This window comes from Botryllus schlosseri, chromosome 8 (assembly GCF_051294905.1).
Source record: "Botryllus schlosseri isolate E-star chromosome 8, Bs_hap1, whole genome shotgun sequence".
NCBI lineage: Eukaryota > Metazoa > Chordata > Ascidiacea > Stolidobranchia > Styelidae > Botryllus > Botryllus schlosseri.
Window position 1 is genome coordinate 14,277,295 of NC_137243.1, and position 24,834 is coordinate 14,302,128.

General features: G+C 44.1%; 1 protein-coding gene and 1 long non-coding RNA gene across 5 annotated transcripts in view; one reads left to right on the plus strand and one right to left on the minus strand.

The window, feature by feature from the left end:
* Window positions 1–24,834, minus strand: part of LOC145444213 (DNA-directed RNA polymerase III subunit RPC2-like) — a 153,907-nt gene that overhangs the window by 10,574 nt on the left and 118,499 nt on the right. For 2 of the 4 annotated variants that reach the window (XM_080322150.1, XM_080322151.1), the window contains 15 exons: window positions 16,852–16,963; window positions 16,086–16,230; window positions 15,888–16,020; window positions 15,400–15,543; window positions 13,275–13,368; window positions 13,034–13,191; window positions 12,175–12,360; window positions 11,963–12,082; window positions 11,072–11,396; window positions 10,446–10,627; window positions 9,785–10,184; window positions 9,624–9,719; window positions 9,272–9,498; window positions 9,043–9,204; window positions 7,891–8,443 (listed from right to left, as the gene is read on the minus strand). In XM_080322150.1, coding sequence (XP_080178276.1) covers window positions 8,294–8,443; window positions 9,043–9,204; window positions 9,272–9,498; window positions 9,624–9,719; window positions 9,785–10,184; window positions 10,446–10,627; window positions 11,072–11,396; window positions 11,963–12,082; window positions 12,175–12,360; window positions 13,034–13,191; window positions 13,275–13,368; window positions 15,400–15,543; window positions 15,888–16,020; window positions 16,086–16,230; window positions 16,852–16,963 — 2,634 coding nt within the window. In that variant the 3' untranslated portion in view covers window positions 7,891–8,293. Of the gene's footprint in view, window positions 1–377; window positions 605–817; window positions 1,056–1,629; window positions 1,978–2,686; window positions 2,849–7,890; window positions 8,444–9,042; window positions 9,205–9,271; window positions 9,499–9,623; window positions 9,720–9,784; window positions 10,185–10,445; window positions 10,628–11,071; window positions 11,397–11,962; window positions 12,083–12,174; window positions 12,361–13,033; window positions 13,192–13,274; window positions 13,369–15,399; window positions 15,544–15,887; window positions 16,021–16,085; window positions 16,231–16,851; window positions 16,964–17,398; window positions 17,591–24,834 lie in introns of those variants that run through there. The other 2 variants (XM_080322152.1, XM_080322149.1) reach the window with 2 other exon arrangements.
* On the plus strand, window positions 5,761–8,186 carry LOC145444269 (uncharacterized). Its single transcript, XR_013916643.1, has 2 exons — window positions 5,761–5,887; window positions 7,576–8,186. It is a non-coding gene; the product is annotated as an uncharacterized LOC145444269 (long non-coding RNA).

Here is a 24,834-nt window from a genome sequence, read left to right on the forward strand (position 1 = left end):
TAGCAAAATATATCCTATTCTTGAAAATTACTCTCTTGGTGGGGTCATCACTCATTTTGCGTTGTTGCAAAGCTACATCTCTCGATTTGGAAAGTAACCGATTTCCTACTATATTTATCGGACAGCTCGACCAAATTTACGTTTCAAAGCAGTTACTCGATAACTTTTTTTAGTTTTAGTTAAAGTAGTTTTACAATGTCTCTGAAATCGTTACTTCTACTTCAAAAGCGAGTAAAAATTCAAGGCGTTACTTCTACACGAGTACCAATATTGCCACCTCTAGAACTAGATCACCACGTCACTAAACTAGAGCTACATGCCTCATACCATATGGTCGACTACATCAGATCCAGCTATCGTTACGACAAACCAAATACCTTGCAATGATAATTCCAATCCGGCACCGGAATGTGCGCTAGCAAAGTAGTAGCGAGCCAGTCTCTCGCTTCGTCCAGCCGTGACCGTCTGGGTGCGCCCCAGACGCCGCGACTACGTCGTATCTTAGACCCGATGTACCGCACGGCTTGAAGCTGCGTGAAAACGTCCAGCTTATGACACTCCTCTAAAGAGGGAGCGAAAATGGCCATCACTTCGTCATCGGTACCTGTGAACAGAAAATTATACTGAGGTGGTCAACGTATTCATTCTCGCTGCTACAAGTAGAAGTAGAAGTAATGCTGCAAAAAATAAGCATCGGAGGAAGTACGACAGTGAAAAAAGCATTACCGCTTGAATAACAGTGCAACTAACAAAAACATATTTGAGCAAACAACACTAATTTTAAAGACAGAAAATGTGATCATGAATAATGACCGACCTATCAATTGCACGATAGATTGGTCGCTCTCGTATCCCATCGCCTTGAAGATGACGCACACCGGCACATCTTCGTTGAGCGCATTTTGCTGTAGGTAGTAGCGGTTCTTTTTTTGCAGGATAGTGGTTCGCGTTTTCTTTTCGTGGGTGGAACTGTGCACGGAACAGTTCACAAGCCCTTTCGGATTCTTATCGCAAATCATACGGTTTTTCGACATTTGCTCTTGAATCAAGATCACCTGTAGAAGGTATGAAGGTATGGCTTATCGCTACCAATGCACCATGGTAAACATGACATTATACGAAATAGCTTTTTCCTGTATGGCAAAAACATAGCAAAAACACTATCAGGTGAAATAAGAAGGTCCGAGCAGCACAGTGATTCTAAATTTTTGTCGACTCATCGCCCCTTATCAAGCTCAACATGCATTTAACCCAGATAGGCTATATAGTTGAAATCTCACGCTATGAAGACGGTGAAAATACATTGGAGCTTGTCGCTTTAGCATTGAAGTAGCAAAAGGGTTAATCTTCTACCTGCAGTTTCAATACAGTGTTTTTCTAAGGAAAATGGTTGAGCAGTGACCACTGGCAGAAAATTATTCACACTGTTACCCCTAATTTGAGACCGCGACATATTTAGACACAGTGCCCCTTTAATGCCAATCAATCGAAATTTCAACGTCACATGAAACCGAAATTAAAAACGAGATAACTTGGGAATTTTCACTCTCCGCTGTCCCTGGCGAAATCGCTCACATCGAGAACCCCTGGATTAAGAACATAGAATAGCAGACATAATTCGCAACACACCTTCTCGACCCCTTTGCAGACAAAGTATCCGCCCGGGTCATACGGGCATTCATTGTGTTTCGCCAGTTCGACTGGATTTTTGCCCGCCAGCACGCAGTTCGAGCTTCTCAGCATAATCGGCATTCTGCCAATGGGCAAGTTCTTTCGGATGATCCTCTGCTGGCCTCTCGTGTATTCGATATCCACGGTGATCGGGGCAGAGTAGGTTAGATCTCGGAGCCTGCATTCGTGCGGTGAGACGGGCCTCGTGACGTTGTAGCTCTCTTCGACGTCGGGTTTACCAACGTGGATGTCGAGGTATTTTAGATACCAGTTTGGATCGGCGTCGCTGAGGACTTTGTCGTTTGCCTGAGAAATAGAGATTTGAATAAGTCACAAGCTGAAGTTTATGGATGTTATTAAAACAAATGGTCTGAAATAGCAAGCATACAATATCATATATGATGAAGGTCAGTCAGTCAGTCAGTCAGGTTTATTAATATTTTCATCGTTTCAAAACATCACAAGACTGCGATACAATGAAAAGATAGGAGGGTGTCGAATGTTTGTTGATGACTCAACATCACATATAAATTAATGATAAAACCAAAAAGAGAACATGACTCGGTGAATCCTGTGCCACGTAGAGGCAAAATAACGAACGTAAGTTACACCAATTCTGTTAAGGTAAATTGAAGTCAATATTGTTAACAAGAGGGCAGCATATAATTATACTAGCACTTAGGGGTCTAGTGTTATACTTTCTTAGCCACAACAACATGACCATCACCAATAAGTGTGACCTATGAACATGTCAAATTAATGGCGTTTGCTGGAGTTAAAGTATCGTCTACAAAACCACAGGACTCTATATTTAAATAGTACTACTCACAATGTGCGAAATATCAGAATTGACGTCCTAATGATTATATAAGATGAAAATAGTACCGGTAATTTAGTAAAAGGACTGAAAATAACTGAGAACTGAGTCCAAGATGTTGACCGTAAATGCTAGCATACTGTATCAAAGAATTACAAACAGGATATACTGTAACTGTAAGTGTTACGGTATAAGCACCTGCATGATTTTCTTTATATCCACATTGATGAAATAATTGAAAGAGTCGATGTGCTGTTTCACCAATCCTTTTACTTTTAGAAAAGCGGGCAATATTTTCCATTTCTCTTCAACCGTAGAAACGGGTTTTGAAAGTTCTTCGTAATATTCGTTTCTATCCATCTGATCATCGAAAGAAAAATACACAGGGTATTAGTAAATAGAAGCATCAGTTCAGTTCTGGTGTTGACATAATATAAGGATGAGACAGCTGCTACTGTAAGGTCGCATCTACGGCGTCAATCACTCCACGAATTCTCAATACTACGGCCCCAAATCGATGCATGTGAGATCGTGAGTAAAATCGTTTTCACTTCACATACACGTTCAGTCAGAAATCAAAATAAATGTGACTGGTTACGCTTGGTTGCGCATGCAACCCGGATAAATCTTTGTAGTTCGGAAAGCGCAATGGCGATGCCGCTATTGTCTATTCACGGATGTTACAATTTTCAAACACACAAAATCCCTTGCGCAGAATATTTCATGGAACATGAATCACGTTATCAATGTACTTATTTTCGAATATGTTTTGTTGTATTTTTGGGGCTTATTCGCTCTTTTATAGCGGACAAAGGTGGGAGCTTCATTGACTAACTTCATCGAGTCACATCGACTCTTTCCTTTCTTTTCATCGCATTGCGATTATTGTGATTCAGTTCAGTCTCTGTCCTTCCAAATTGAACAACTTATTCACTACAATGTCACCGCGCATAAGGCACACATCCTTGTCATCGAAATACCAAATTAGTGCGAATAAAAGAAAATTCAACTCCGATCAAGGTCAGTATCAGTTTATTAGTATTTTCATCATTTCAAAACACCACACTGCGATACAATGAAAAGATAGGAAGTTGTCGAAACGACTTCGAGTGGTCTTTGAGATCAGACACCCACCTTGGCCTAGCCCAGGGCCGGCCAACCCGCGGCCCGCGGGCCACATGTGGCCCGCGAGAAGGTTTTGAGTGGCCCGCGAGGTAATTTCCGAAATTAGTAATATAATACAAAATGGATTGCACAGATTGTGAACTTGAAAGGCCAATCAAAAATTTGATTAGTCTTGCCGCAACACTTGAGATGTGATGACCAAAATATCAGTTCCGACGCATTGGCAACTCCATGAGCCAGTCACATTTTGGTAGATCTTCGTACACTACAATATAGCAGAATAATTGAAATAGATTTATCAAAAGTCAAAATTTTCTTCACGTTTTGCGCAACATGTTGTCACTCGATTTCTTGCTTTAAATATTGTTTTACCCCTTTGTGAAAATGAAAGAACGCCTAATGCATCAGATTTAGTCTGTTATATTCGCGATTACGAGACAAAGTGTCGTTCAACATATGCGACCTTGCGTTGGCGCTAGCAGAAAGACCGTCGACGATGAAACCTAGGCACAAAATGATTGATGCATGTTGGTCGAAGCTTTCGATATCGATATGTCCAGGCGACGAATAGTCCAGTCCTTGCAAACTGCGCCCAGCGATATACAGCAGGCCCGCAATATAGTCAAATGCCAATATTATTGACCTATGAAGTTCGAAAAATTTTCGCGCTTCGCGCGGCTATTGGCCCGCGTAATGATTCGTCAATCGAATGTGGCCCTTTGGCCAAAAAGGTTGGCCAGCCCTGGCCTAGGCGAAGTAGAGAAGAGGCATGCACAATTGCACATTCACACACTGAATGAAAAGTAAAGCAGAGAATATAAAGGGCAAGCGACAAAATGAGGTGGCATGTGGCGGAAGGCGAGATCGATGTTAGGTCGTGGTCCGATAATCCTGAACGTCGCCGAGTTCCAATCGTGGAACAAGACATACCAAACGCTATATTAGGGCATGTTTCAATTAACTGGGACGTAGTTTTGCTGAATTATGGTCAGAAAGTCCTCGAACCGGTCAAGTCCACCTTGATATTCAATTTTAGTCATTTTTAGTGAATCCATTCTAGCCTGCGTTGGAGATAGCTGGAATATGACTTGGCATAACGAACTTGTGTGCATTTACATGACTCTTCAATCTTCATTGCATATACGCAGAACCGTATCTGACGCACCCTACCCCCCCCCCCCCCCCAATTGCGGAGGGGTCGAGCTCGAACGGGCTCAAAATTATTTCTTGAATGAACATAAATGATACAGTATTTTTATGAAAATTTATGCAACAATATTCAAGATTTTTACGCGCTTGGCGCGACTTAATGTTGCCAGATATATTGATTAATGGGTACCTTTCCCAAAGAAAAAGTACGCATGACTTATAGAAATCGGCAATTCGGCGTCGGCCATAACCGCGCCATGACGCACCAAGGCACATGAAGTTTTAAAGTCATATGTAACATACGACTCCGAGAAGTGGGCCAGAACGATCGGCAGCGAGAAAACCTTATTGGTCGAAAAGTACTGCCCTTGTGGCTGGTGTTGACCGAAAACTTCGATGTATATACAATACATACATGTTTAATTGTCCATAGGATCTTAAATGACTAACGTCGAATGTTCCTGTCCTGGCAATCTGAAACCCACAAGACAAACGACATCCCACAGAGAAAAATTATTTACCAGTGAATAGGGTTACCATATTTTGGGAATCTGAAAAGAGGACACTTTTCAAAATTTTCAGACTTACAATACTGGAGAAAAATCCTGTATCGTAAATTTCTCCCGACTTTGTGTTCGGTTGACTAAAAAAAAGAAAAGGGGTCATCTTCCCGGCTCAAGTCCCGAAATTCCGACTTTCTAGGAGATTTTCCGTTGGATGACCAAAAAAAGGTCCCGAAAAACCCGTCGGACCGTTACTAGGCCTCTGATTTCTTATATCTCAGTCCAATTTCCACGTACGTTTAATCACAATTCTAAAAAAAAGAGGACAAATTCTCAAAAAATCGAACATTTAGGCGTCCTCCGAGGACACTTTCAAAAAAATCACAAAAGAGGACATACGGTAACCGTACGAGTGAAAGAGCCGACGGCTCACCGCTTCCTTGTCGCCAGCGATGAGCATCAAGATTGGATTAATGTATTATAATAAATGTTGTGGTATTCAAATCGAATATGCATTATAATTCAGATACTTGCAGGTTCGTTTCGGATATTTTCGAATAGTTGAACTCGCGGTGACCAACAGCTCGATTACTAAACACGGACATTGGATAGGACCAGGGCCGTAACAGCACTTCGTCAGCTCCCCCAAAAACGTTGGTCTTGGGCCCCCCATACGGTGATAACCCGAACTTCTGGGGGGCTTCGCCTCCCAGACCCCCATTTCGCAATCCGATATTTGCCGCTACTTGTCATCTACATTGAGTGTCCGTTTAGTGAGTCGGATATTCCCGCCTGGACGCGCGAAGCGCGAAAAATTTATATAATTCATGATTGAGCCGGGCAATATTATCGGGCGTAAACCCGTTGGCAGGAATATAACAGCACTTCGTCAGTCCCCCAAAAATTGGGTCTTTGGCTCCGGTAGGGTGATAACCCGTCCCCTCCCCATCACGTTGTTCGCTTTTGTCACGAAATTAGTCGTACTGTCTAGTGAGCCAGCGCGAAAATTTTCGATAATTCATGATTAGGGCTGGGCAAAATCGAGTACCTGAGTGATTCGATTCTGAATCACGTAATATGCTTCGAGTCGAGTCAGTAATCGAGTATCACCCATTATGACGCCATGACATAATATAATACGTCAAAGTTCAAATATCTAAATCTCATGTCACCACAAATAATTTAATGCCTGTTATCCGTCTCATAAATGATACTTTGGTATTTTTTTAGACCATACGGATTTCATTTCACTTGGTGATGATGTTGTGGGATAATCATGACTTCGAAAATGTGCTACATCCAGTAACCTTCGTAGCTTTGTAGCCTACCACATGTTTCGTATGCTACGATACAGCCAATCAATGTTCCAAGGCTTCTACAGTGAAAATGAGTATCGAAACTATGATTCTCGTTGATAAATTAACATTCAGTGGCGAGAAGAGTACAATTTCAGTACTCAAAAAAACCGTTCTTTACTACTCGACTCGAATCATTAAAATTAATACTCGATTCTGATTCGAGTAGGCCTACTCGAATCATTGTGCCCAGCCCTATTCATGATAAAAGCGGTCAATAAGATCTGGAATTGCATATATATTGTTATCAATTTCTTGTCCTCTCTGCTCACGTTATCAGATTTACCGGAAACTGTAGGGCCCGTAAATAATAATTAAGCATCTTCGGGCGGGCGGACCCGTTGGTATGACTTCGTTACATGATGTGACGTGACCTCCCGTCTGCTATATCAAAAAATATAGAATAGCCCAAACGTACTAAATTGAAAGACGCAGACGATTTCAAATTGATATTTCTTCACTGGCATATAATTTTTCCCTGCGGCGTGGTATTCGTCTTCTGAGGGTCAGATTGCCAAGACAGGAACATTTGGCGCCAGTCATTTAGGACTGACTGACAATTAAACCTATATGTATTTTGTATTTATAACGAAGTTTTCGGACAGCGTAAGGGCGGTCCTTTTCGGCCAAAGTTTTCGCACTGCCGATCGTTCTGGCACACTTCCCGGAGTCGCATATAATATGTTCTAAATCGTTATATGTCTTGGTGCGGTAATGGCCAACGTCGATATGCCTATTTCTATAAATCTTGCGTGCTTTTTTCTTGGAGGAAGAGTAGGCTACAAATATTGAAGATGTTTGGCAGCTTGACATCGCGCTCAGCGCGAAAAAATTGCATTAATTTTAAAAAAATGCTCTTTAATTTATGCTAATTCACGAAATAATTTTGGGCCCCCTTCGAGCTCGGCCCCCCGAATTGGGGGGTTTGGAGTGCGGCAGTTACGGTGCTGGATAGGACTGGTAGTTGTCCAAGGTTGTTCTGTCAAGGTTCCAACAATTATAAATCAGCTGACCCTAACCATAGCCTCAGTAAAGACCATGCCCAAACTGTATATCTCAGCTCAGCTGCATCCTTCAACAGAGTAACTAAATACGGAATTTTCGGATTCTTGGACGAGATTCCTTGGATTCGGGCGGATTTTTCCTCAGATACTCAAGCTGTCGGACGGATTCGGATTCTCAGAAATCATCATCCGATCATCACCGCTTCCCGCGCAACACGCCAACCCTATCTCCCGCCCGCACACGACAACAATCAACAAAACCATAATAGATCGATTCCACATATCTTAACGACGCGACGTTCCAGTCGCCGCGTACTTTCGGCATCAATCACAGACAAAACAATTCACAGTGTAAAGCAAAAAAACGACAGTCACAATCCGAGTTTGGATACCAAATCCGACAGAGCGAGCAGCAGAGAGAATAGAGCCACAAAAATACTATAATCGACAGTGGCGAAGGAGACTAGAGAGGGCAGGAGGCCGTTACCAGAACGCCATCCAACCCCGAGCGGTTTCCGATACCAAATCAAAAGGAGACAAGCGTGCAAGTAATTTAAAAACAGCAGTGTGTAAAATCGATTCGCAATGTATCCGAGATTGTCCGCGTAAAAACTTGTCATCAGCTTTTGCGCGCCCGGTAAGCGCTGACAGGAGACCAGACTGCCTTTCTTACATCACGAAATATTTGTAGATTTCCGTGACGTAACGCATCACTCTCTGCCAGTCGGGTCTGTCGTTGTTCGTCATTTCGTCCACGCTGAGGCTGGGCTCGATACCGACGCTTTCTGCGGCCGCGAACGCGAGCCTGAAATTCTTCGCCTGTAAAAAACAGCAGATTTAGCTTTCAAGCAGATGTGTAAACAGTGACTAACGTAAGGATAAGACCTACACCGACGCTGTGTTTTGATCGAGGTGGTCAGTAACTTCTACATTTCAAAGTATTATAGTTGGTTTTGCGTACTACAGTAAGTATACTTACTATGATTCGTTTGCAGACTACTTCACCCCTACTTAGCAGTTTCTCGGCATAAAATAAAGTAGATTTTTGATCAGTTTCCATCGTCATTTTTAGCGAAAGCGTGTAAGAATCGCGAGATAAAAGCCCCCGTATCACGATAATGGATTGTGACTTTGAAGATTGCACCTATTTGTAGCGTTGTAAGTCAATTTGCTTTGGTCCCGAAGATGTACCCGCAATTACGAAATAGTCGCCGCCGATTAACTGCTTTTAAGACAACAGGATACCGCGACCAAATCTTCTTTATGAAATTACTAGGGTTCTTTTCACATTTACAAGTCCACTGTAATTAGTTTTGACATGCCACGTAAATAGCTACTTCGAATTGCGCTTAAGCAGAAGTAATAAAATTTCTACCGAGGTACAAGTGAAGTATTGTAGAGGGTGACATCTAACTTACCTGTAACATGTTTCTCGTTTTCATATCCCCCGCGGACGCAAGCTGCTGCTGCAACGTCTCGTAGGGTATGTGGGCGGGAAGGTGGGAATGTACCAGCGCGCAAAACGCCAACCCGTCGTTCCAGCTGCTGCTAAAGTTCGTGATGTCGATACCGGAATATCCCTGTTGAAAATGAAGGAGCGTTAGAGGCGTTACACTCAACAAAAAGCGAAGCCCGCGATCAGCGTACCTTCGTCTTTTCCTGGCACCATTTCAGCAGCGCGTTTCTCTTCGAGCCGCCGTACTTTCGCGCCAGCGTCGCCAGAGAATCGCCGCCGGCCACGCGCCGTCTGATTGGCGGGTTCGCCGTCACGGTCGAGTGCGCGGGACTGCTACGCCCGTCCGTAACGGATGCGGCGACGGACGGCGTCGGAGAGGACGGAGCGTTGGCGGGCGACAAACGGTCCAGTCGTAATTCTGAAACAGAGACGGATAATGTGGTCAGCGTTGGCACTAGGCTGCTACTTGCAGAATTAGAATTCATTTTAATTCTAATGATTCAAATCGAATAGTGAGATATAATTTCGAAGTCCTCGGCTTACCGGTTAAAGGCTTTCTCGCGTCGAGACTCTGTTTCCTGGAATCGGGGCTGGAAGTTCTCTTCATCAACAAGGACGAAAGTTGACTGAGATCGGCGGCTGGGCAAAGAAGAAGCCAAATTTAAATTCTAATTCACTGAAATCCAAGATCAAACAAAACTTACAGCTGTTAGCTCTCTTATTCTCTGGCGTGCCAGGCTTGCTAGACAGCTTGCTGACCGAAGGGTCAACTGCGTGTGGCATTATACTCGACATCGACTGATGCCGCTGCATGGGGGCTACTTCCGCCATGACAGGGCTGCTGGTCCCCGTGCCCGGGTTTGACTTCTGTCCGGAGCCTTGCGTTTTCTTGCCGGGGCTGAATTTTGGTGATGTAGGAAACGGGTTGGACTGGTCGGACATGGCCGGTTTCTTCATGCGGGGCTCCGGAGTTGTGGGTGAACCGGGGCTGCCAGGCGGCGATGTCTTCTGGACCTGTTCGGTGACCTGATTGTCGAAGGACTTGATCAACGTCTGGACTCCGGGCGAGTGTTGGTCTCCGTACCGTCTTGAGACGCCCCAGCTCTGAAAAGATGACCAACTTTAGTATCACTGTGTCGAAACACGATTCAACAATTCTAAGTGGGGTATGCTGTTGAAAGTTTATGGGACAAACGAATTTTGATAACAGTCAGACAGTAAATACTCGCCGTGACGCAGCAAAATACGAACGACTATCAATCGATTATTCAATTTTTGCTACATTTAATTTTTTCAATTTTTATGGGGGCAAAAAGCTAGCGCCCGCAAGCATGTACAATGTACGAATCAAAACTGAGCACTCACTTCGCGCAAGGCTGCAAGTTCGTTCTCGACACATCTCTGCCTCTGATCCGTGTTCGGGAAGGCGATCGACGACGTGGTCTTCCTGCGCCTGCGGAGCTGTTCGTTTTCGACTTGCAGTTTGGTGATTCGCTCGTCGAGTATCTGATTGTCTTCGCGCAAACGCGCGACCTCTGCCTGGGTCTCTGCGAAGGAAAACGCGGGTGTTATACAATGCTAAAGACCGGTCGAGGCCGAGACTTTGAAAAACGAAGTGCTTCAACTCTGCGGTCACAAAGATTTTGCCCATCTTGCACTACTCACTACTTTTCCCCTTGAAACTACCTAGCTCTCATATTCTGGATTTCGTAATTAAAAACGCGAGAGATACCGCCCCCACCCTGCACCGCACCAAGTAAGCATATATATCCAAAGAAAGCACCCATTTAGTCCCAGTCATTCTGTGTTATTCTGCATCTTGCAGTTTCGAAAGCGACCTACTTTTCATAATTACTTACTTGGGGCACTTTTCAGTACTTCTATTTTCTACTTCCACTTGTAATCAAGTAAAAATGTATTACGTTTGTAAAATGTATTGTATGTAATGTAAGTGAACAAACTCTGACTACTTTTAACTACAGGATGCTCACCTGCTTTCATGTCGTTCGCGATCATGACCGCCATCTGCAAGTCGGCCTGAAACTGTTTCCATTCCTCCGACTGGCTCTTTTTTTCTTTCTGCAGCTGATGGATCTCTTTGCCCAGCCTGAACTTCTCCTCTTTGAGAGTGGAAATCTGGCTCTGGAGCTTGCTGATCATGTGGTTGTCGTGCTTCTTGACGGCCATGTTCTGCTCGACGGCGTCCTCCATCAAGAAGATGGTCTCTTTCGCGTTTTCCAGGTCCAGGTTTCGGTTGCGGATCTCGTCCTGCAGGTGGTCGATGAGCTCCGACAGTTCGGACAGCTGCCTTTTAGTCTGCACACAAATATAAGAACATTTCTCAATATTAATGACATCATGATCGCTGGTCGTTAAAACAACTGATTTGGAACGCATTAGCACACCGTCGACCAGATCAACGTCAAAATGTTTGTCAATAGTGATTACGTAATTAACGGCGCTCGATAGTAACATCGACTTGGAAGCGCTAGGAAAAATTTAAACACATTTAAGTGCTAAGCTTAAAGGTAGAGGCGGTCAGAATCGAGGTACCACTCCTTCAGAATACACGGTACTTCAACTTGAAAACAATTACTAGTTTGACAACCTCATGTGTTTAACCTAACATATCCAAATGTATTTTTCCTAAACACAATTTGAAAGACATCAGTAGCACGCCGCAGATCGGACCAACGCGCGTTCGCCTTGTCCAAAAGTCGCGGATTTGAGACTTGAGAGGACGGCATCTCGCACTAATTCATGATATCGCGCCTTAAATTAGTAAATCCGGCAAACAGTCTTCCGCAGTACACCGGCCGATTTCACACTGTTTGTCAGGCGCGAAAATCTGGCTAGAGGATAGAGCGGGTTATATCACGCACCTTGGCAGCAGCGGCTTCCAGCTCTTCTTCAAGCCCGGCCACTCTGTCGTCCAACCTCTCGTTTTCGTCCTTCAACTGCCGCGTTTCCGCCTCGGCTAAAAGGAATTTCTCTTCCACATCCTGCAAGAAAAGATATCGCTAAGTAACCACCATGAAACTTGTAAAATCACGATGACCGCCGTCTTGCGACCAAAAACGTGCGGACCACTTACGTGTTTCTCTTTGCGCATTTGCTCCATCAGGCTCACGACTTCGTCCGTCGATTGCGCGTCGCCCGTCGCCATGGCGGCCTGTTTCTTTAAAAGTTCCGCCACCTTTTCCCGTTCTTGACGCAGTGATTCTTCGAGACGCTGCACGGTGACGCCGCTAACACGTTCGCTGGTACTCTCCCGGAGCTCCTGAGATAGATAGACGGGTATTGAATCATGGATAACGACCACGGTGGTCAGAAAAGACTTGGTGCTAACCATGGTCACTTACATAACCTCTGCTACGTACAAATAAGAACGACGAAAATTTTGACCACCTGTGCCACTACCTACGAATGATAACAATTCGGGTACTGTGACGACACCGAAATGATAACGCACGCGGAAAGAAAGTCAAGATATAGTCGCGTTCGAGAAGCTCAGCAAAAACAATGACATAAACTAATCTACCAGTCGACCACGAATCGCAAACTTGCTCAACGCGGCTAAGCAACGATTACGGCCACACTTCTAGGCTTTTCTCCCGGAACACAGCGGCTAGAAAATTAGATTTAAAACCTCCGAAAAGCAACAGCAAAGAATGTCTAAATCAAATCACGCGTTCCGGGGCCGTTCTCAACAAGGCTCGCGCACTTCACCGAGCTTACAGCGCAGACAATACTTTCGACGCGCCATTAAAACAACTCACGACACATGTACCGTAAAACACAAAATTTTAGGAGTAAGAATTAGCGTGCTAACAGACAACGCAAGCATGTCAATACAATTATGTTATCGTCTTCGAACAAAAAATCACGCCTAGCCAAGTAACCGCACACCGCAACACACTTAAAGGCATTAACAGACGGAATGTCGCATTTACCTGAACGGTTTTGTCGAGTCTGGTGCGTTCCGCTACCAAGGAAGCCATTTCTCTCTCCAGCTTCCTGTTTTGATCTTCCAGCGTGGCTGCAATCGAATTAACTTCTTTTACTTTAGCCTCCATCGCCCGCAATCGACTGCTGCTCTCTTCCTGAAGGTCTAAACCACACAATGCGTGTGAAATTGCGAATTCAAAACAGACAACTCACTGTCAGCCACAGTTAAAATGTTATTTCGCTTACCGAGTAAATGTTCTCTCTCGTCCAAAAGTTGCAGATATTGCTGCTCCACGGAGGACTTGTCTGGCCCATCGCGAACTCTATCGTTGAGCAGTACCTAAAAGAAACCTTATTATTAACAACAGACGACGCAAAACAGCGCACCTATGCAGCGTTCGTACCTAGCAATTAAAGATAATGATACTTAACATTACAAAAAGTACACAAAGCATAATTGTTACATTATCTCAACCGCAATACCTCCAAGTCTCGCAAGGTCGGTGCTACGCGGCTATTCGGTCGCAAGGTACCCATCGCAGACGTTTGGCTCAACATAACTCAAACAGATCATTACAAGCACAGCGGTTAAATAGCGGGTTACTCTGTAAAATTGCAAACGATACATATACACCTTTTTATCAAATCGCTAACAACGCTTCTGCGGCAGTGTCATCACTTATATTATCAGCGCACTCATTTAGCTTCGCAGCACGAACATAATCTTCAACGCGCGGGCTTAATCGATCGGTTTCTTTTCGATTTGCAAACCGCGCTAGTCGTTACAAATGCCGCTTAGCTAGCGCTACAAACATTACGACTTCATCACTAGAATGACAGTGTATCTAACGGCGCGAATGTTTCCTTTATGATCAAATACAATAAACACATATTGACTAATAGCGCAGGCCATACAGTATACATTAGCGGCGAACTCGCGGAATAACATGGGTATTGATACAAACCTATATCAAATGGCGGAATAACTTATTCGGTATTGATACAAACATGTATCAAAGGCAGAATACTCGTATACCACGCGTAATACAAGTGATCAAAATCGGATAACCTTTCAACCTAGCATGGGATCAATGACCCCGGCGCTATGTTAAACATAACTTCATCTCTTTCTCTCTCAATTAAGGCGGGGCTTATTTGCTCGGAATTGCGAGCAAGATACGAAACACAGTGACGTACGTTCAATACCAACTTGACAGAGGACGTGTTAAATCATCCCGAATATTTCGCAAATGGAATGCGGACAAGACGTTACAGTGTCTTAAACACTATTTTTAGAATATACACCACAACCACAACCCGTAAACTACACAGTACACACCTTACGCGACCCATGCCCGAGATCCCCTACACTACAACATAAATATTCGATAAATCCAAGACCACATATACAGCACTAACTTTTCGATGCCTATGAATCCGTATTAAGTTCACGTAATCACGATCCCCGCCTACGCGGTTCTAAAAACTCTTGCATACACCACACTTGCAATGGAACTACGCTTTCATATCTTGAACATATCACCGTGATATGACAGAATGAATAAACATCCTACGCGCAATGATGCCACTTCCTACAAACCGATAAAAAGCACAATCATCTGAACGCCGCGCAATAGAAAGTCACAAATTACCTACAAGCTAATTCCTATACAGATAACGAGAGACTTCTAGAAATATTGTCTAATTACATCGGAATTGGACCAAAACAAACTCGAAAGACCTTTCGCTAATAACGCAGTATTAAAGCAAAGAGAGTTACTAATTTTGACAGCCCTAAGTAAGAGAGTAACTAATTTCGAACGCCCTAAGTACCCTAAGCCCAGTGCGTCTGACGGAATCATAATCTACATATGACAGGGATTATTTAACCGTCACGAGTTCCAACCGATTAGCACGCACTATGGCGTTTAAAAGGTGAACCGGCCTATATATAACTCCCGTCAAAAGCGCACATTTGCATGGATCGTGATATAACCAAGCAATACAGGTAATCAAGGTGCTTGCAGCCGGTCATTTACTGCGCGACAGTAGCGAAGACTAAGCGCACGAATTCTATAAAGCCGACAGGTAATCAAACCTATTATCTCCGCATACGAGAAATGATGCATTAACAATGGCCAGGATATGGACGCGCGTTTCCACGATGCATTGACAATGACCGGGAAGAACATTAACCCCATTTCGGCTATATATGGTTAGGTTATCATCAAAAGATAAGCCAGGACGTGGCGATAAAATGCGTCAAGCGCGCAGACAAGCGGCCAAAATCACTGCGTTACGCGGTATCGCTACAATGTAACATTCGCTTCCTAGAAAATCAGATAAGGGCCGGTGAGGTGAAGCGACATACCCGCAAGTGCTGCACTTCGGACTCTTTCTGCTCGAATCGCTTCTCGGTGTCGCACAGCTTCTGCATGAGATACTGTTTCTCCTGCTTCAGCCTCGAGTTGTCCGTAGTCAGCTCGGGTACCGATTTTTGTAAATCCGCCAATTCCTAGTCGAAAGAAAAAAATCGATAGATCACGATTTTCAAATTGGCTAAGAAGTTATATTAGTTCGAAACCATCAACGCTTTCTGTACGCGGATATAGCCGACGCGGTACTTCATTACTGCCCAGTGCCCACCACTGTTGCTGTGATTGCATTAATATAAACATGCAATGGAAAGCCAAAACATCTGTAAATACGAATACTACACCGACGGGCAAAAAGACTACCTCGCGCCGGCCCATCAATCTTACAACGCAGACCAGGACACCGCGCGGATACACCAGCGTAAACAGACACTTCCAAAACCAGCAATCCGCCACGTCGCGGCCAAACAAACCATCACGCTACCTGCACGGTGGCCTCTAATTCCTCATTGGTGCTGATCTGGCTCTCTTCCATCCTGTGGATTTTTTCAGTGAGGCAAACCACTGCGGCCGCGGAATTCTCCCCGTCGTCGGAAGCCACGAGCCTGTCGTCGGTTCTGCAGAGGCGAAAAGACATGGGTTGCTTGCTGAGCAGCGGTCGGGCGATTGCGGCGTTACGAACCTCAAGTTGCCGGCGTCCAGTAGGTTTTCTGCGGAGCCGGAATGGGAGGTGCCGCGCGAGACCGGGTACGCGCCGGATGACGCCAGGTCCTCGAGGGACGAACCAAGCGCGTCGCCTTCGTGGGACGAGACATCGGTGTCACCACCTGGGTTGAAAGATACAACCATTGGATTACTACACGAAAAAATGTAACGCTGTATTACGCAAACTATAATGATGTTGTGTTGAACGCTAAACTGCGTAACTGGACGGGAATCGGACACATGCGGCACTTAAGCATGTGGGTTAGGAGTGTATTTAGGGTTACGGTTTGGGTAAGAGGTAATTTTAGGGTTTGGGTCGTTTCGGGATAAAGTAATATGCTCGAGTGTCGCACGGATTTCAAAGATGCGAGTCAGACCGTTATTTAACCAACTTCTCTTCAGCGACTCACTATAAAGTCATCTCGAGTGTTTATCATTGCAAAATTTTCCGAAATAGGTGCAATTTTCGAAATGAATTCTACCACCATGATACACGGGCTATTGGTCCGAGTGTTTTGACAAAATCAAACGTGAAGTGATGCCAACACAACATAAAACTACTTTCCAAGTCACGAAATTGAAAGTGTAAGAAGAAGTGAGTAGTTTCGCCTTAAAATGTTCCTACGTTACTGACAAGTGACCACCCCTTCTCGCTTCAAGCCCTATAAAATCGCCCAGTTCCGTTTTCGCCTCATTTACAATATTTTCCTGCTTTTGCATAGATATCTTGAAAAAACACAAACCTTGCAAGTGTTTTCCGCCGCGCAGCAGCAGTAACGATTTCTCAGTGTCGGTTTTCTGTCGCATGGAAAGCATCATGGCGTCGAGCTGTTCCTTCAACTTCACGTTCTCATCCTGAACAAATGAACGCAAAGGGTCAAGAACACCGCCAGGCGCGTAAAACTACAAGATCGAGTTTAGATATCCCCGTACAAGAGCTATCGAGTGCGAAGTTGACCCGGGCTGACAATGCTTAGGTGTTAAGCCCTATCCCGGGCGGCCTATCACGATTTTCTATTTACGGCCTTGTCCCCGAGTCCTTAAATGAAATAAAGTGGAAAATACCACTTCAACGGTCAACAACTACGCACAATAGCACAAAATCGATCAAGTACAGTTATTCATATCGCGCTTTTGTCCGCCTCCCGCAAAGACAGATCGGCATTCATAAACCGTAAAGCCGCACAAGATAGAAATCTTACGCAAACTCAACCCGAATACATAACGCGGTCGGTCGCGACGTACGTGTATGCTGTTCACACTGCGGTATATCCCCAGCATCGTCCTTACCTTTGTATAGCTAATATCCGCGCCGTTTTTAGACTTTGTCACAGAGCTGGGTCCGACTGACAGGACCTGCTTCATGGTAGATAATATCGACAACTTCGCGACGTACTCGAAACGTATCTTATGTTTCAAGTGAGCGGCAAATTACCTACACTGTTCACTTCGATTCCTATTATCTACTGTTCACTTCGATTCCTATTATCTATGTAGATTTAACAAGCTGCAAAATAGCAAGAAACACTTGTGATATACTCCACGCTGCCTTGAAAGCTGTTACTCTGGAACCAATCTCATCTTATGTACCCAGTACGGCACATAACGGCGTAACAGCATCTATTGGTGTGATCGCATTTCCTTAATGCTACTATCTGACCTGTTTCACCGGTCAGGCGGTCACTAAAGAGGGCATCATTCGATAGGAATTCCGTGAGCAGCACACCGGCCACTTCTCCTAACTTAACTCTCCAGAGAAAGCATAATTCAATATTCGCTATCGCAAACATAAAATACTTGAGAACCGTGTCATTTCGCAATGTAGCAAATCCGATGGGCGACGCTATCTTTTCCAAGCGACCCTACCGTAACGGCATGCGCACGCCCAACAAACTCTATTTCCTTGTTATTGATAGACCATTTTTTCGATATTCACGAAAAATATGATGTAATCCAACAAATTCAAGGTTGCGCAAACAATAACCTTATTCATAGCGAACCGGCGTAAACCGGATTAAATTCAGTCGCTATTTTAGATTGTGACATCGGATCTACGCCAACAGCCCGGCCGGACTAAGAGCCGTTACTTCCCGCGGCCAAATAGAAAACACCGTATCGGATAGATTTATGAATAAATGCCCACCAGCGCCCAGTTTACAGACGCAAATACGATGTTTTGTAAATAAATACATAGTTAACACATCTCCAAACGCAGTTTCTAAACACAGTTACAAGGTTGACTACATGGAATCGTGGACGCAGTTACACATACGCCGAAGGACAAGCTAATCTCGTTAATTCTGCGAACAGCAACAACTACCCAATAAAGTTACGCAGTTAAATTTCCCCGGTCAAATGCACTATCACTAAACAGTGCATTTTGCTAGACAGACTACAAGAAATCATGGAAGCGCAGTTACACATATACCAAACGACAGCCTATCAGCTAATCCCGATATTATCAATTCTGCAGCTGGATAAGTTGTGTACTATCACTAATCAGAGCACCTACCTACAGCGCCCTAAGCGCGAGAGTGATCTGCCGTATTGAACCAATCCAAACAATATATACCCGGATAAACACCGACTTCAATATATGCCATCGCCATCGCGGATTATTGTATTTACATTGTTGTGCCGGAAACGTATCGCCAATGACCCGCGTAATAAGCGAGCGCTACAATCCTGCAACGCGATTTGAACAGAATTCACATGGCACCAGCGAGTTCATACATCTCGAAAAGCTCGCGGGGTATGGATGTCTAGTCTAGCGTATGTTTTCCCTGCCAAAGTAAGTTGGAAATCGGCAATAAGCGTCAGTACAACCGGTGTCACAGCTTCCACTAACGTATCTCGGTGTAATTAAGGGATAATTATAATTATCACAGTTTCAAATTCATGATCTCCGTACCAAAATGCGGAAAAATACAGATGCACAAAAGCACAGCAGAGCATTCATCACGATGTAGAGTCAAAATCGCCAGCTACGATACTACGCAGTACAGAGTGACACCAGCTCATCATATAAAGAAATTCCGACAGCTGCATTAATCCGATGCATCGACGGAGCCTTAGTATTCCCCTTTATAACATACCGATGGACAAAGAAACCGCAGCCTACGCAGCGCCGCTGTCATATCCCCAGGGATCAGCCATTCATTCACAAGAGCGTATAGCGAAATGGGGCTAAACAGCCGGATATCCTTCGCAGAAAGTAACCGCGCACAATGGCCGCGTAAATTATACTTGCTGGCAATATCCCGACGGCCTGTCGGGAATTACCGGCGTTCGACCGCACATTAGAAGCATAAAAGAACCAGAAATATAGAAATTCAGCGATGCATCAGAGCAAGATTATACAAATATGGGTTCCAGCCGTTCGCACCGCGGGTAATCATATGTTCCGACCCCACAACACAAATCTAAACATTAAATTCCACGTCGGCCGCGGTCTTACGTCCGACACTGTCAATGACGTAGCGAATCCATCTTCGACTAAGAAGTTTACGAGAAAAATCCACTAACTTCACGTGCGCCTAACTCGAGGAAACGGGATTTTCTACTGAGCCTGGATTACGATCGCTAATAACAGGAACAGCTTCACATTTCGGTGTTTGCTTACACTGGAAATGCGCTAAATCCAATTGCTTTTCGGTCGGCAGTGACATTAAGTAATATTGCGTTTTCTAGCGCTACTGTATATCGCTCGGGTCAAGACTGCTTACGTAAAAACCGAGATGACGTAAACTCTGGCATTTACAAGGCCAGTCGGGAGTACGCGCCACAGGTGGCAAGCCCTTTCACAGTATTGACGAGAATGGACTGTAAGTTCAGAGTAATCTGCAGACTGCAGTGCTGACACACAGGAAGCGTAGCGTTGCATAACCTGCAGAATTAATCTACTCTTCATTCAAATACCGTTACGCAACTTTTGATGAGTAGCGCATTAATACCTGCTCTGAGTAAGCCCGTGGAGTATTGAATCAACACTAATGTTAGCAATATTCTCAAACTCTGGTCCGAATCAGTGTATTTCGTAGCAAAACTTAACCTCGCATTTACGAGAGATAAAATTACTGTCAACAGCCCGCGTAATCTCGAGGCGACTAAAATCGCGTGGTCGATATCCAACAATAGGTTACGCTACGGCTCAACGCTCTCGCAAGAGAAAAAAAGGATTTCTTACACGCGATCTAGAACATGGGTAACGATTTATTTTTAGTTGCAAACTTTGAAGCACAGCAACATTCACAAAATCACGTACGCGCAGCTACAAAACACGACGATTAGCTTGTAACAGACGCTGCTAGCATCAAAGCGTATATAGGCTCGGCATTGCTTATTACAGCCCACATCTAAAAGGAACGAGCCGCGCCTTATTCGTAACGAGGCAAATCACCACGCCACACAAAAGCCACGGAGAAATACCAAGAAACTGCATATTGCTTCGAAGCACAAATGGGACGGGGCTATACTAGATATACAAAATTGCACGGTTAAATACAGCACAAGAGCGTAACCCCAAACCGTAAAGCCTTTACCTATTATCATGCTACTTGCAAATATACGCAGATCGCGACATAGCAGAATTTCTAAACACAGAAACCTCACAGCAATAAGTATTAAGTATAAAGAAAATCTTTACCATAACTGTGCGTCACCCTATAACACAGGCATATGCGGCAATGAACTACACATCCCAAGTCCTGCGTATTTATAGCAGCCAAAAAAAAACTACGGTATCGCAGCAACCATACATACGCTTCAATGAAATCAAAACACGTACGTCAACAGACATTCGCCAAAACACAAGTCAAACTAATAGTAATATGTACGAAAGATAATCTCGCTTCTACGTACGATTTAACGATATTAACCTGTTTACCATTCGACTGTGCGCGACACTGTCTGCAAACTTATCCTCCGCTGTTGCATATATACCTCGCTCTCTCAATAATTAGAACGAATTCGGCTCCAGCTACTTTACTGTGTAATTACGCGCCGCCATCGTATCGTACAAATGCGCAGAACTAATCCAGGCAAGAGACGAAGACACGTCTTAGTAGCGAGCTATATACCTTCGAGGCAACGTAAACGGGAGAAAATCAATAAACTTGGCGACAAGACACGACAGAGTGGAGTTGCACGACGGTCGCCACATATTTATAACGCCTTCATCTTGCGGATTGGCGAAGCCACTATGATACCTAAGATAGGTATTACGCGTGATATTACGCTTGCAGTTCTTCAATAGGGCGAGTGACCGTACGCTCGGGGTCATGGAGAGTACTTTGACGCAAGGGGCTGTGAAAGCGTCACGACCGCGTAACGTACGTCCGAGAAATTCTGTAGCCGCGACCCTCGACAATGGTCGCCCATATATGCGCAGTGCGCACCTTTACAAGGACTTATCGTCCTAACTTGACCGAATTTACGACGACCGTGCTCGTTTCTTGACCTCGATTTGCTATCCGCAAAACCGGTTTAATGTTACGGTTTGCGCTTCACAGTGTGCGAGACTCGTATATGCTTATAAGCGCGTGCGGATAACTCGGGCGTTTTCGTGTGCCGACAATATCTCGAATTACCGGCATATATTGCAGATATAGTAAGTAACGAAGAACAATATGTTTTAGACTAGTTCCACTTTTACAGAACAGTTTTTGAGACCAAACTACATTTTACACGAATTCTGGAAAATACAAAGTAATTTGGAGTGAAATTGCCATGACAACTGGGCGAAATAGCCCCCTTCCCCCGGATCCATGGGACTTGATATATTATCGAACAATTCACTTGACTAGTCATTTTGCGTTGATCGCTAATATGAAGTTGCAAATTCAAAAAGTATGCGACTCCTGGACCGAATCTACTCTTTTGGAACTACTTGGGGTGAGTAATTTGCATACCCTTATAGTTTTCTTCCACTTGAAATAGTTTTGGCATGTATTCTACTTATAATTTATCAGAACACCTCAGGTATATTGCTCCCAATAAAACTGACCATTTGACGTTGGGCACCAAACCCCGATTCACTTCAAAGCACATATAGTCAGCCACGGAACAAATAAAAAAGGCCTATGAAGCAAGGGCCGAGATACGATGGAAGAAATAGGTACCCAATCGCCAGCTTGTCGGGCGACCGTGACAAAACGCTATGGAATTTAAGTTGCTTACTAGCCAACAATGTGTTGACCCGTCGGCGTGTACTGTACTGTGTACGTACACGTGTACACCGATATTTCCCCAATTAGCACCAGCTAAATCAATCGTTCGCAGTGACTCATTGCTAATTGCTATCAAAATGATTACACAGACCGACCCCCGTACGAATTTTGAAAATGCGACACACGGCGAATTCAAAATGATAGCAACTTTTCATGTTTGAGGATTAGGCTATGACATGCATGCCCTTAACATTGTTTGTAGTTTGTACCATACGCACTGGTAGGTTATCCATCATCTGGCATATATATCGCAATTCAGCCCACCAAAGGTTAAAACCTGGAATGTGTAATCCCGATGATTGATACAAGAATGATGCGATCGCTAATTACAATTGCTGCTTACAAAAATGCGTGGGTTAACGTCAAAATCTCGTATTCCACAGCATCCAGACCAGATCACATGCGTTGGCTTTTGAGCGTGTCGTAAGCGTGTAGCGCGACTTTAACATTTCCATAAATGGCACTAGCGTTTGCAACGCGGGCCTATCTTCCCCACAGGCGGCCATAATCGTTTCGTCAGTCGTATTTAAGAGGCAAACGACGCTTCGGGAAACGCGCTGAAAAGCCTCAATGTTCGCGCCACCGAATTTTGATTAATCGCCACTTAATCCGGTACAAAGTGCCACACACTGCGAAGCAATTAAGGCCACAGGCTTAAAATTTGAAATCAGTATCTTTTGAGTCAATCGAGTTGATTAACACGATACTGAAGAATTATACGCACAATCCGTTAGGCTACTTATTCGATACAAACCTCTGTAGGTTATTCGAGGCAACACATAAACGTCCTATTGACTATTTTCAACTAGCAAACGAGAACCGCACTATGCCGCAATAATGTTCACAATCCAAAAAGAGTGGAATGACGAAATTTATAAACCTAAAGCCAAAACGAACTAATACATGAAATCAGCCTGCGTCACCCTGGATACGCCAAACAAGACACGAGCTGAGATAAACATGCTTAGGATTAAATGCTGCAATAAACATAGGCGGCGTGATGGGGGCGTAGCAATACAGCACTGAAACCTCCCTACATGCGTAATTGCGTATGAACAATACATTGAACATCTCCACCTTCACTGCTACACCACTATTATGACGTCACCACTGAAAATCTTGGTTACGCACTTCGTGCCAGTAGAATGTGTAGTTTGGCGTTGTAATACTAGGAAAAAGACGGCAGAAAAACCTGCAGGACGAGGACAGTTTCTCCCACGCTGATCAGGGGAAGCATGCCAAGGTCGTAAACGGATTTATCCGGATTTGCACCTCAATAACCGGCCGCATCGAAACTCCCATGGATTACACGAGAATGATCGCTCATCTCAATTACTATAGGGTGGGGATTACAGGCTTTCAAACAGTCGTGTTTGTTTATTGAATTTCTCGTGTAGGCTGTACTCAAAACCGCGTCTCTTGAATACAAAGTAAGCGGCCTTGAATAAGACCACTTCGGGAGATCAGTATTAAACCGAATATCGATTTTGTATGGCGATGCAAAACATATCTGGCGTGTATCATATGAACGTGCGTGTATGAAGCGGAAACCGTCTGCATCGATGTTACGGGATTTTTGGCGAATCCACAAAATAGGCGTAAAGCCACAGGCCAATATTTGTTATGTGATATGTCTACGTCCATCGGGACTCGGGAGGGTTAAAAGAATACAGGATTGTCGCAGATTAGATCCGCTAAAGCAGTGCTTTTCAACCTGTGTGACGGTTCGCACTTGTGCGAATGAAAAAAATTGCAGTGCGAATGACGAAGGTGGTGCGAATAGTGCGAATGGAAATCGCGAATAATAATTGTTCATTTTTTTGACCTGGAAAAATTCAAGGGCAGTGTAACTTTTGTTGTTGCGACGCAATTGTAAAAACTTGTTTTACTTACGACCCACCACTAATCGTAGCTCTCAAAAGCCATAGTGAATTAATATGTTCGCATTATAATTATTACGTAACGAAAAGTCTGGTTTGTTAGCTTGTGTAGTGGCAGACATACAGTATATCAGCCAGTCCGAGCCTGCGACAGGCTGAAAAAATGACGTCAAATTGAATTCCTGCTTTCTTTCGCTAAGCAATCTTTCATAATAACTGTTCGATTAGTGCGAGGCACGAGGATAGTAGTAAATACTAGGAATGGTGTGAACGTGAGGTTCTCGTTCGCGTTCTATTTGTGAACTTCGGAAATTTAGAGGTTCACGTTCACCAACGAACCTTGATAGGTTCTGCACTGTGAACCTTTTTTCATATATTACAATTTTCACTTCAATAAAACATCTTTGGTTGAAATTAATTGTATTTCAACTGCGGGCAACTATATGCATGGCGGTGGTAACATACAAAAAATCAACACTAAACGAGCATCCACCTTGACAATCCCAAATATTTTACTTGCTTTGTTACAAAAGTTTGCTCGAATATTTAGTGACTCTGTGCTGTGAGCTTGACCCGCAATCACACAACATCACAAGCGAAATACTCTACCTGTAGGCAG